This window comes from Diabrotica virgifera, chromosome 2 (genome assembly GCF_917563875.1).
Source record: "Diabrotica virgifera virgifera chromosome 2, PGI_DIABVI_V3a".
In the NCBI taxonomy this organism is placed as follows: domain Eukaryota; kingdom Metazoa; phylum Arthropoda; class Insecta; order Coleoptera; family Chrysomelidae; genus Diabrotica; species Diabrotica virgifera.
The window spans coordinates 23,691,065-23,705,221 of record NC_065444.1 but is presented as its reverse complement, the minus strand read 5'-3'; the positions used below and the strand labels follow the sequence as shown (position 1 = coordinate 23,705,221).

Here is a 14,157-nt window from a genome sequence, read left to right as displayed (position 1 = left end):
GTACTTTTGATACATTAATAACAATATGTACAGATTTGAATTTAAATTTCAAACCTAAGCGAATAATTTCTGATTTTGAAATAGCAATTCAAAATACAGCCAAGTTAGTGTGGCCCGACATTATTATTTTTTGTTGCAAATTTCATTTAACACAAAATTGTCACCGAAAAATTCAAAATTTAGGTTGATCCTCGGAATATAAAAATCAAACTGTTATTGGAAAATATTTCAAATTGTTTTTCGGCATTCCTTATTTAGATCCAAAAGAAACTTTTTTTCTGATGAACTTTTTAATATTATGCCAGACGATGACAGAGTTTTGCAATTTTGTGATTACCTAGTTGATAATTATTTAACGGAAGATTCAACATTTCCACCTTACATGTGGGCTTCAAATTCATCATGTCTTATATTTACTACAAACGCATGTGAATCATTTCACTCGAAATTTAACGAATGTTTTTATAAAACACATCCTGACATATTTAAATTTACAGACATTTTGTTAAATTTTCAAGCAGAAGTATATGTATGTCGTGAAAATTAGAACTGCATGTAAAAACTTAATAAAAACTTAATAAAACGGCAAAAAGAAAAGTTGATTTTATTGAAAATAGGCTAAATGAATATTACGTTAATCAAAACATTACTAAATTAGACTTCATTAAGTCAGTTTGGAATTATTATGCAGCTAACTTTTAAAATCTACAATATAGTGTTCACTCTTACTTATTTTAATCACTAATCAGACATTAGAATTAAGCATTGTTACTGCTTAACTGTAGTTTTGGTTATTGTATATAAGTTAATGTAGATTTATAAATAAACTTTATTTGATTATATTGTTATAGTTTCATTACTTATTCATTTAAAATTTTCGCTCATTCTTTGGGAATTGGGTTCCTTTTTAAATACAATAAAGTAAAATAAAAACTATTTATGGCCACAAAAATATTATCCAAGTACCTAGGTAGCATGGGGCAGTTCGTAGTCGCTTTTAATCCTACTATAAAACTGAACCCAGTAAAATCTAGGTAGCGTGGGGGAGTTCGTAGTCGCCCCTCAGTTGGGTAGCAGAGGCTTTTGTTAAGGTAAGTGTTTCTACTCCGTATGTCAACGGTGGAAGGAGGCATTGATCGAATAGTTTTCACTTGAGGCATGTAGGCAGCTCACAGGTTTCTCAGTTTTCCACCCAAGACCGATGATTCTCTTCAATTCATGGATCTGATTATCCCTGCCAATCATAGTTTCATGTGCTGATGTTTGATCTATACCTTGACCATATGCGACGAGAATTTATTTAAGCTTAAGTGTATTAGATCTGTTATACGTATCGGAGTAAATATACAGAACTTGCACACCAAAATTATCCCAGACTAAGCTATAATAAATTGAGTTAAGCGTTGTGCTAATTCGGTTACTTATCCCTAGAATAAACAGCAGGTGGTTGAGTATTATTTATTCAACCATCCTTCCCATGTTTCTATAGTAGACACTCTACTGTTTATTAACCAATATTGATAACTTAACATTTATTGTTTGTTAGGATATCCCTGTATATTTTTACTTCAAGGTTGCGTATATAAATTATATTAACTTAATCCCTAGATTACATGAGTCCTTACGCAACTTTTCTATTTTGGGGCAAACATATTTATATCGCAATATAATTCCCCGTGTTCCAATTTGTTCCTAAACTCCATGTATAGGGAATAAGTAAGTTACCAATCCAATCTCTCGCAAGACAAACGACGTCGCACACGCAATCTGACACGTGTCATATCCAGAACAACTTCTGCAATCCACTTTGAACTACTTACCCTCAGCGTGCGTTACTCCTTGATTTCCCTCTTGCTCACACTCACTCAGGTAAGAGGGATTTGGGGATTTATGGTCCTTTCCCCGCCACTCGCTATCATGCTTATGGTCGGGAGCAAACATAAAATATGTATAAAACAACTGGCAGGAACACCGGTGCAGATCGGAGTAGAACAGAGTGGTGTAGAACTCTCGAGTAATTGCGACAAGTGCTAGCGCTTCCTGAAATGCTCTTAATGGATGTTCGGTGGTAATTTTCAAGCATGAACGTGCATGAAGACGGTGTAAATTAGATGGGTGATCTTCGGTAATTTAACGAATGCTTTTCTGTTCGGTTCGAACAAAACAGAACGAAATGTAGATAAAAATATCCCAATATAATTTTTCTTCCCTATCTTAACATGAATATTTCATAAGAAAAGCATTTTTTTTATTTCACAATAAAACACTGAAAAACGTTTGTTTTTCTATACTTCCACAAAATTTATTACAACTATGTTATTACACACAAAGTGCCTTTCTCAAGTGATATATTTAACAATGTGTTTGCCTTTTTAAGTCTTTAGTGTTAAATATGAGGGGTGTAAAATCAAAGTTGGCAATCTCCCATTTCCATAATTTTGGGAAACCGCGAAAAACTGTAGAAACTAGCAAAATTAAATTAACGCAATAAAACTGATAAGAATCATATAAAATTTGGTTTGTGATCGGATGTCCAGAAGGCGGAGCTTAAGAAATTATTTATTTTCCTTTTTTTAAATATTTTTGTTTGGAGATTGCCGCTTTTGTTTGCAACGCTAGTAGATTGACTGATATGAAAATGATCTATAAGGATATTACCAGTTTTAAAATTAATTAAACATTATTGTGCCGGTTACTTAGTGAAGAAAAATATATTTTGATATTCAACAATAATGTAAAAGCAATTTAAATGCATATTACGTAAACCAAAATATCCGGAAGTTCGGGTATATATTCACAGGTTTTGACAGAGTTCACGACATTCACAGTTGATCACGTGCGAGCGCAACGTGGTTCTTAATGGGCCGCAGCGGAGATTGCCGTGTTTGGTACGCACTCAGCTATAAATATTGCCGCTTTTGATCCTAACATGAATTTTTAACTGCGATTTTTATACAGTTAAGACCGCTTTTGGTTTTACAAATAGTTTTATCTAACACATAATAAAAAAACGCAACAAATGGCGTCCCTAACTCAAAACATGAAAAAGTGGAGATTGCCGCCTTTGATTTTACACCCCTCATATATCACTTGAGAAAGGCACTTTGCCGAAACAGCTGTAGTAATAACATAGTTGTAATAAATTTTGTGGAAGTATAGAAAAACAAACGTTTTTCAGTGTTTTATTGTGAGATAAAATGAACTTCCATCAAGTAACGGTCGAATCCATCAATTATTTTTTTTATTATTTTGTAATAGTATTTATTCTTTAGAATTTGAACTTTTGTTGTAATTTTGAATAGTTAAATTCAAAATTGTATTTCACAACAGAATGTTTAGAACCTGTGGAGAAAATACAGCTTCGTACAAAACTTTTGTACCTGGTATAAAAACTCATCTAACAAATTAATACAAAATGCACGGAACTCAAGCACCGAGTTATACCAAGCCTTTATATACTTAAAAAAGGCATATGATAGTACTCCAAGGAAGGTGATTGACATATGTTTAAAAAAGAAAGGTGTGAAAATCAAACTCAGGCAAGCCATTATGAGTATTATTGTGTATAATTTTGTCAATCAAAGATAGAATAAAATTTTTATTTTTTTATTATAACGCGGGCACATAAATTTGATACACCCTGTATATTGATTTGTAACTATTTATTAGAAGTTAGCTTTTAAGCCGTGGATTTATCCTTAATGAGGTTTTCCCTGAAGAATTAAAGACATTAGTAAATAAAGTGTTGTGAATAGACAATTTATCCCGGAATTATAATTTTAAAACGGTTGCTTTGTTACGGGGAAGGCCAAAAGCCACAGGTAATTATTATATTTAGAAAATTAATGTAGAGAAAGTTGGAATTTTAAGTCTCTCTGTTTAAGCCCCAAGTAAATTTGTAGAATTCCCGAAAAGTAATTATCATGAGTAGAAGTATTTGTTGGAAGGATGCATGAGTTTTTTCGAATGAAAAGAGAGGAACGAGGAGAGAGAAATGTTTCTGATTGGCTTAGCAATTTGGAATGGGGATGAGAGAAGGTTGAATGTTCAGATAGTTTTGTAAAAGGAGATTATTATGTGAGCGGCATCGGAGAAGAGCAGTCAAAGTTTTCGTGAACAGTTCAGAAGCAAGTACCAGTGGTTGTTAGATAGTGAAGAGTGTAGTTGAAAAGTGGAACGAGAGACAGATCAAATTGAGAAGAAATACCTCTTTGATTCTGTAAATTCCAAGGGAGAGAATATTATTGCGAGAAAGAGAGGAGAGAATTTTGGAGTTTTTTTAACGAGTTCTGGTTAAAAGAGGCCTTGGCTCGTGTTTTGGAGAATAAGTTGCTGGTATGCTGCTGGATTGATGCTGAGAACGGAGAGGGCTTTGATGGGTAGCCTAACATAATCAACAAGGAAGAGCTGTTTGGGTCAAGAGGAGACATCATTGTGTGTGAATCAAAAGGTCAGTCAATAACTTATGTGATAGATTTTCTTTATGTTCAGAAGTTAATTTTTTTTTGTTGAGTAAAAGCATATGAACTATGATTCCAATATTTCAAAAATTGAATAGGAAGTATAAGTAGTTTTGCGAATACCTAAATTTGTTTGTTTAGTTTGTTTTATCAATGTTATCAAGAACAAACCGATAAATATTTGTTGAATTAAAATTAATTTATGTGGTAAAAGTTTCATTGGGACAGTTATGCCCACAGAATTTGATTGATAGATTTTCAGAGTATTGCTTTTGATAATAAAAGATATTTGTATGTGCTTATTTATGGTATTTCTATTTATTTCCTTTTCCTATTTTATCCCGATAAGGATCAACTAAGAGATACTGAAACCACGAGAAAGAATAAGTATAACCTAAGATAATTTAGTTATTTTTTTGTATGATAAAAAGGCACCCTGAGATTTTTCTTAATTTTATGTATGATTTGCGACAATTGAATAATTAATTAAATAAATACTAATGCATATAAAAGTAAGAGAAAGCAGATCATAACAGGATATATAGACATACAAGGAACAGCATCAGAACCGATAATATGGAACCGAAGAGTTCATAGTAAATGAGGGTCTACGTCAACGAGGAGTCCTAGGCCCCATATTGTTTAACATTGGCTTGGATGACATAATTAAAGAAACTAGAGCAGAAACATTGAAGTTACATGCCGGACATAGAAATTTAGAAGCAGTGTGGATCTCAGAGTGTGCATACGCAGGCGATCTAGTGATATTTGGGAAAAATGAAGAAGCACTCAATCGCAATTTACAAATATGGAACGCTGCACTAATTAAACGAAATCTGAGGATCAATAATGAGAAGACGAAAGTAATGGTATGTGGAAAAATAGAAAACAAACGAAGATAACAATTAACGGAAATACACTTGAACAAGTCGGTACTTACAAATACTTGGGAGTACAAATAGAGAGCAGAGGAACTGAAGAAACTGAAATAAGTTCCTGAATAGAAAGCGCTGCTCGGATGTACCACGCAATCAAAAGTACGTTTCTGTCAAAAAAAGAAGTATCCCAAAAAGCCAAAGTGTCCATATACAAGACGGTGTTTGTGCCGATTTTAACTTTTGGTAGTGAAAGTTGGACGATTACTGATGAATTAAAATCGAAAATACAGAGCATAGAAATGAAATTTCTTAGAAGAATAATGGGTATAACCAGGTTAGACAGGATTAGAAATGAGGCAGTCAGAGAACATCTTAAGGTCCAATTAATTATTAAGAAAATTAAAGAGGCAGAATTGAGATGGTATGGACACATGGTTAGAATGAACCAAGAAAGACCAGTTAAAAAAGTATGGGAAGCCAGAAGACAAACTAAGAGACCACGGGGCAGGCCAATGAAGACGTATGTAACCTCAATCCTAGAGACACGAGGAATTAACAAAGAACAAGCAAGAAACCAAGCAAAGAATAAGAAGCAATGGAGAAAAATTGTGCATGCAACTAACTAAAGACATTACACCCGAAACCTTAGGGTAAATGGGTTTAGGATTTAACTCATCGACACAGGCTTGGAAAGTAACAATTGCAATGTAGTTCGTTATGACATTGCCATACCAATATCCTGCAAATAAAATAAATAAGTTGTCTCAATTTGTATAAACCTGTAAAGCTTTTATACATGCTCACATTCATGTTGCTTTCTGCACATACGATTATGACCTCTATATAACATATTACGAGGCCATCAGAAGAGAGTAAATTGAAGGTAGAATTAGGAAAAAAAATTGTATGTATGTCTTTGTACTTATTTGATAATGCTCAAAAAATTACGGCTTCTGGATTTCAATGCCTATTTTTTTTTATAATTCTCATTTCAAAATGTTTGATTTTGACAATAATTTTTAAATATATCGTCCATCTTGATCTTGATTTGTAGCTCTGTGCTTAACGTAATGTCACTTTTTTAGCAATGTTGTAATTCACACAAACAAAATTTGTTCAAATTCAAATTTGTTTATTTTTAACACAAACAAATTAAAAAGATTAATTATATGATTAAATTAATTATTTTGCTAATACATTTATATTTTGAATATTGCAATGATTAAATTTAATTTGAGATTGAATTTTCAATAACCCTAATAAAGACAACTTGGAAATGTTAGTGTAAAGATTTTTAATAGGTACTTCGACAAAAAAAGTGCATCTGCGTTTAAAATACACAATTGGTTATACGGTAAAAGCACTCGTATTTTTTAAGTAGTCTACACACAAACCAAAGTAATTATATATCCTGGTACAGCGTAATCAAAATTTTTAGGGCAGTTATTACTATAAAAATAAAACACTATACCAAAATTATTTCACGACTGCTCTATTTCGTATATAAATATAAAAAAAACTTCACAAATTAATGCTATAATTGACAATATTAATAAAACTAGCATTCATAAAAACATAGATACGATAAATCATAAATTCAACACGTACACCTGTTAAAGCAGTAATGGGCTATAACACATTTCACAAAATTAAATTCAGTATTTCCTGTGCGCATTTTCAATTTTTAACGCAATACCCAAAAACAGTTTTACTGCATCATCCGTATTAAAAATTAAAAGTTCTGTGAAAAATGTAAACAAATTGTTGACATAACCGGATAGAAACATTAAAAGCCCATTTAAACCTACCGAACGTGTGTTAGCTCATGTTGATGGAACTTGAGTAAATAGAAAAAATTGTTGTTTTTTTGCATTTTGAAATCAATTAAAAAACGTTTGTGTTCGTACAGATAGATATATGCAAATGTATTACTAGATATTTATTAGTTAAATCCGTATTCAACCTTTTTAACTTGTTACATGTATTTTTGGGAGACACAAAACAGGATTAAAAAAATGATAAATCATAAATTAAAAGTCAAAGTTTTCAACCTAATAAAATATTTGAAAAAATTTAAAATAATATCAAATTGAAAACTTATTGGACAATTTTCCTGGTTACACCTCCACGGCTTCTAAAAATTGCAAGCCAGGTGGATGCTGAAACAAAGAAGACACGAGGGAATTCTAAAATTTGCAATTCACAACCACGTCTGTTCAGCGTGGTAAATTCTAACGGAAAATAGACCTATGTTACTCAATAGGAGTAATACCATTCTACTTAGAGGCGAAATCGTCGGTTAGCCTGACTAGAGTGCTGGTTGCGCGCACTCATGATCATTCTCTTTGCCTTATCCCTATGCGGGGTCGGCTTCCCTAATTGCATTTCTCCACACAATTCTATCTTGGGTCATATCAATGTTAATCCCCTTTACCAACATATCCTGCCTTATCGCCTCCCCCCAGGTCTTCTTTGGTCTTCCTCTCCTACTCCTTCCAGGAATCTGCACTTCAGGTATTCTTCGTATTGGGTGATTAAGATCTCGACGTTGAACATGACCAAACCATCTTAACCTATGCTCTCTCATTTTGGCATCAATTGGTGCCACACCTAGACTTCCCCTAATATACTCATTTCTAATTTTATCCTTCTTTGTCACTCCACTCATCCATCTAAGCATTCTCATTTCCGCCACATGCATTCGTTGTTCCTCTTTCTTTTTCACTGCCCAACATTCAGTTCCGTACATCATAGCCGGTCTTATGGCTGTTTTATAGAATTTTCCCTTCAGCTTCATTGGAATTTTTCTGTCACACAACACACCACTCGCTTCTTTCCACTTCATCCATCCAGCCCTAATTCTACTGCATGCATCTCCATTACTCTGTAATACCGATCCTAGGTACTTAAAACTATTGCTTTTCACAATTTGTAGTAGCTCCATCTTTAAATGAACATTCCAAATACTCTGTTTTTGTCCTACAAAGTTTTAAACCTTTTTCCTCCAGAGCTTGTCTCCACTGTTCCAGTTTTTGTTCTGAGTCTCTTTCACTATTTCCTACTAACACGACATCATCAGCATACATTAAGCACCATGGAATGTTACCCTGTAGTTTCGCTGTTATCTGGTCCAAAACTAATGAGAATAAATACGGACTAAGCACAGAGCCTTGGTGCAATCCTACTTTCACATGAAATTTATCAGTGTCTCCCACACCTGTCCTAACACTAGTCGTTACTCCCTCATACATATCCCTCACAATCTTTACATATTCACCAGGGACTCCTTTCTTATTGAGTGCCCACCACAGAATCTCTCGAGGAACTCTATCATATGCTTTCTCAAGATCAATGAATACCATATGAGCGTTTGTTTCTTTACTTCTGTATTTTTCCATCAACTGTCTTATAATGAAAATTGCATCTGTTGTTGATCTACCCTGCATAAAGCCAAATTGATTCTCGGATATTTCGGTCTCTTCACGTATCCGTCTGTCAATTACTCTTTCCCATATTTTCATGGTGTGGCTAAGCAGTTTTATAGCCCTGTAGTTTGTACATTGTTGTATATCTCCCTTGTTTTTGTAAACAGGTACCAGTATACTGCTTCTCCATTCGTCTGGCATTTGTCCGACTTCCATAATTCTATTAAATAGACCTGCTAGCCACCTTGTTCCTGTCTCTCCCAATGCTCTCCATACTTCCCCAGGAATATCGCGCTGGTTGCGCGCACTGAACTAAGTAAAAATTAAGACAGTTTTGGCTTCGCATTGCAACTGAATAAAAATGGTGTACATTTTTATTTCATAATAAATTATTTAGATATTATGCTTATACAATGAGATTAAGCCACATCTGATTGCAATAAAAATTACATTTTGTAACGGTTCAAAAATCTTTTATTATTTTTGCTTTAAATAATATTCAATTGAAAAACCAGTAACTTCTATACGACTTGTACAAGGCTATAATTTGCCTTTAAAATAGTCCGAAGAAAACACTTTAGTCCTCTTGGATCAGACTATTCAATTTAGAAAGCAGTAACTTCTATATAGTCCAGAAAGCCACTACGCATCCGCTAGGAAAAATATTCTAATTCTGATTTTTTGCACAATCTTACTCAAAAAGGACTCCTTTTAACAAATTTGCATGTTGCCAGGACCAAAAGGTGGTCAAAAATTTTTTAAACGTTTTTTTTGTTTTTTTCGTAAAATTATTTTTTTTGCATGGAAAAAAGTTTTTTTAGGATTTTTGGATCATTCCAAACAGAAAAAGTCTTTAGTGACTTTTCTCTAAAGATGATAGTTTTTGACATATAAGCGATTAAGAATTGAAAAATTGCGAAATCGGCCATTTTTAACCCTCAAAAACTATGTGAAAAACTGAAAATTTGAATGTTGCCAAGGTAGGTAGGTATTCTTTAAACATCGATTGATGAAATCCCGAAGAGTTTTTTGCAATACAGTATTTAAAAATCCTTTGTTTTTTAATTGCTAATCAAGCGTGCGCGACACTATTTTCCACCGAAAGTATGGTGCAAACGAAAGGAATAAATTCGTTATTTCGTAAATATAAACATTTACATAATTATTTATACAGGGTGTCCAAAACATTTTTATTAAATTAAATTATTTGACAAAAAAATAAGTAGAAGGACAATAACAAAATAACAAAAAAAAAAGTATAAATAATTATGTAAATGTTTACATTACTGAATAGAGAATTGAAGAACCTTTCAAATGAGCTATCATGTGACCCCTATTCTCATTTAAAAAAATCATCGGTTACGTCATCACGCCCAGACGAATGACGTCACTAGTATACCATATATGCCACAATATCATAACTTAAAAATAAAAATCGACCTGTTTTGGGATTTTTCCTTAAAGTCGCCGGTTTACGAAATAACGAATTTATTCCTTTCATTTGCACCATACTGTCGCGTCGGTGGAAAATAGTGTCGCGTACGCTTGATTAGCAATTAAAAAACAAAGGAGTTTTGAATATTGTATTGCAAAAAACTCTTCGGGATTTCATCAATCTATTTTTAAAGAATATCTACCTACCTTGGCAACATTCAAATTTTCAGTTTTTCACATAGTTTTTGAGGGTTAAAAATGGCCGATTTCGCAATTTTTCAATTTTTAATCGCTTATATGTCCAAAACTATCATTTTTAGAGAAAAGTCACTAAAGACCTTTTCTGTTTGGAATGATCCAAAAAACCTAAAAAAACTTTTTTCCATGCAAAAAAATAATTTTAGGAAAAAAACAAAAAAAAAACGTTTAAAAAATTTTTGACCACTTTTTGGTCCTGGCAACATGAAAATTTGTTAAAAGGAGTCCTTTTTGAGTAAGATTGTGCAAAAAATCAGAATTAGAATATTTTTCCTAGCGGATGCGCAGTGGCTTTCTGGACTAATACAACTTGTACAAGGCTATAATTTGCGTTTAAAAATGTCAGAAGAAAACACTTTAGTCCTCTTGGATCAGACTAAACATTGACTTGTTGTTGTTTACACCAACTAATATAGGTAGCTGTTTTTTTAAATTCATCTTAAGGGGAACGGAGCAAAATGCAAACTTTTGACGGATGTCAAAATGTTTAATGTGCTATTAAAAATAGTAAATGTATCCATTTTTTTCGAATCCTGAGAAAACTAATAAATATTTTTGGAAAATTTAAACGCAGAATGAAAGATTACATTATTTCCAAGGGCTGAAAGTCCCTGAAAACTTATAAAATTTTTATTTTAATAAATTACAGGGTTGAAAACAATAGACAAAATTTAGTGTGATTTTTAATTGCAAATATTTCATTCAAAATAAACTGTTAGTAGAAGGGGAATGCCGGTTCTGCTACCAAGATATAGAAATCAATGTGTTAGAGAGAGAAGTACCTTTCCAATGAGTAAGAGTGAGATAGATGCTGACGTCACAAGGAATCTTCCATAATGGAATCTACCATAGTTATTTTCCGCTAGATGGCATCACCAATCCGCCATTTTTATTCCAATTCACCATTTTTATTCCAATCCGCCATTTTTATTCCATTTCAGTATTTTTATTTAAATTCGCTATTTTTATTCCAATTTTCCTTGACATTACGTTGAAGAAATCTACCATAGTTTACCTATTAGCCGCTAGATGACGCCATTTTTAGTCCATTTTTATTTAAATTCACCATTTTTATTCCAATTCGCAATTTTTATTCCAATTTGTCTTGATACAGATATTACGTTGAAGGAATCTACCATAATTCGTTCTAAATATAATCTCAAATAAAAAAGGCATTAGATATGTATCTTTACTAAAACAAATTTGTTAGTAGCGTCATGTCTTTGAGTGAGTACAGACATAAAGTTGAACAGTTTCAAGATAAACTCATTGAGTTACAGAAAGATATTAAAGTATATCAGGATTTAAGAAAAATTATCAAACAATTAGAGAACCTACATATTAGCGATAGAACATATCCACTAGGACATATTCAACCATGGACGATAACACCACCAGCAGAAACATGAAAAATGAAATTAATAATATATTCGCATTGATATGTTTAATTTTAATGCCTGTATTTATCTTAATTTTAAAAATTATTTTAAAAAAAAATTGTAAATAGAGGATTTTACACGTAATATAAAAATTGATGAGTAAATAAGGAGTTTTAATTAAAAGTCAATAGTTTTTTATATATTTTTATTATAAAACATAATTATACAGGTAATATCGTATTACAAAACCATTGGCGTAGTCGATCCACATTTCTTTCGGTACATAAAAACACTCCATTGGCGTGACAGGGGTTTGCATCAGGAGCAAATTTACAAACGCAAGGCGTATAATCAAATTTGCAGACATCAATAATTGCAGGAAAAACTCCAATCATATTACATTTCTGTTGTAAAAATCTGCTTTTTTGTTCTCCTCGAACGTAAATGTAATCGGCAGCATACAATAACTTGGATTCTAGTATTTGATTTATTTTGGAATATTCCACATCACCATTGGAATACCGAATGCCATGCACGTTTTTCTCCAAGAAGAATACTGTCTTCTTATCTTGATTAGTTAATGAAGTAAACGGTTGCGGAGACGTAAATATGTAATGATGTCGTTTAAAACCAATTTCAATGCTGAGTTCCTTGGGTACAAACCATCCATCTACCATAAATCCCTGTATGTCAACTAAAGCAATCCTCATGATTAAGCGTGATGAGTGATACTGAGTGACATACTCTTTAAACCTACTTAAATAATATTTTTGATAACTTCTGTTAAAGGAAAGTATTCGAGTAGGCTGTCGTGAACAATTAAACAGTAGGCTCGAGTGCCTGCCGGAAAACCTTCATCTGCTTCGATTTCCAGTTTAACATCAACGGTTCCTGATCTGAATGACGTATCATCCTGCTTGGAGCAGTCAAAAACAAATAAGGCATATTTCTTGAAAGCAGCATAATCTAAGATGGGATGTTTTGTTGAGGAAAGAGTATAACTAGGAAAGAATTCCGTATAGTTATAGTGAGCTATAGCATAGTCATTTTTTGCAAAATCCAATTGCATTCTCTCGTTAGGCCAGTATTCTCCATTAATAACCAATCGCACGCTGGACATTCTAATGTGATCAAATAACGTTGGATCAGCGTGTATGTCATCTCGTTTAGAAGTTTGAAAAGCCACAATGACATAGCGTGGGCGTTCAACAGATGAAGTTGTCTTTACACTCCATATCTCGCGTCGAGATCCTGACGTAAGTGAAGGTAGTTCATTTAGCTCCCATTTACGGAAAGGTATAGTTATCGGCACATTATTCTTAATCGGAGTCATTAATTCAATTTTCATATCATCATTGGGAAAGACATGCTTGACCTTGAGTTCCATGCTGGAAACAGTTAAAGATACTGTTGTTGTTGTTGTAGCATTAGGTTCTTCCACTAGAATACAGTCTCTATCATTGCGTGCTCGAACAAATCGAAACACTTGACGGCCATAGGTTAATTTATTGTAGTCGTTGAAAATGTTGAATATATGTTTTATCGGAATCAGTAGACTAAAGTTGTCTCCCGATATATGTGGATTATTCGGATAGTTCCATCCTGCAGTACTGAGAAACTTGGAATCTTCAGGAGTATAACATAACAAACTGCGAATAGTGCTAATTACACCTGGGTCTCTAACTATTTCCATATCATGTGAACTTTGGATATACGTACATGTATCAAACAAGAAAGCTCCAGCATTCGGTGCAAGAGAAACCACTCCATCACCTACTTTCTTTATACTTCCTTTAATTTCCAACAGCGTTTCGTGTATCGCAAAAAATGCATCTGATTGATTTATGATAAATTCGACAACGTCACTATTATTAAATGATTTGATGTATGGTGTATATGTACGAAATTCTTCTTTTCTAATAGTATTATCGAACAGAGGTTTTTGGTAAAGATCGAAAATATGAGGTTGAGGCTCCTGCTGTTGAACCCCCCGTCGGATGTATTGACGTTTTGACATCTTTTAGCTTTAATCCAATGGCAACAAGAAAGGCTTTATTGGCGGCAGACACGTCACGTTTCATGCAGGATCTGCGTGAGACTAATGGATATTGACTTGTAGAGTTTTGTTTTATAATTAAACCCATTTATATCGTTTCCTTAAAATCCAAATGGAGCGTACTTTTCTCTCCTCTAAAATTGACAGGTCTTAATTCCTGATCGACTATACTAACAGTAATTTTGGTAATTTCACGTATACTGCTGCTTATTGGTATGTATATAGGGTTATGAGGACGTTCATCAATAGAAAAACCTGGATCAACAT

The 14,157-nt window shown here is 33.1% G+C and overlaps 1 protein-coding gene across 1 annotated transcript; it reads right to left on the bottom strand.

Annotated features, from left to right (window-relative positions):
• Positions 1 to 12,591: 12,591 nt before the first annotated feature.
• LOC126880660 (uncharacterized) lies at positions 12,592 to 13,851 on the bottom strand. Its single transcript, XM_050644713.1, has one exon. The coding sequence runs from the start codon at positions 13,849 to 13,851 to the stop codon at positions 12,592 to 12,594; it is 1,260 nt and encodes a 419-aa protein (XP_050500670.1).
• Between the last annotated feature and the right edge of the window lie 306 nt (positions 13,852 to 14,157).

Coding starts and splice junctions, on each gene's coding strand:
- LOC126880660 (XM_050644713.1), bottom strand. CDS start 13,851: ATGTCAAAACGTCAATACATCCGACGGGGGGTTCAACAGCAGGAGCCT.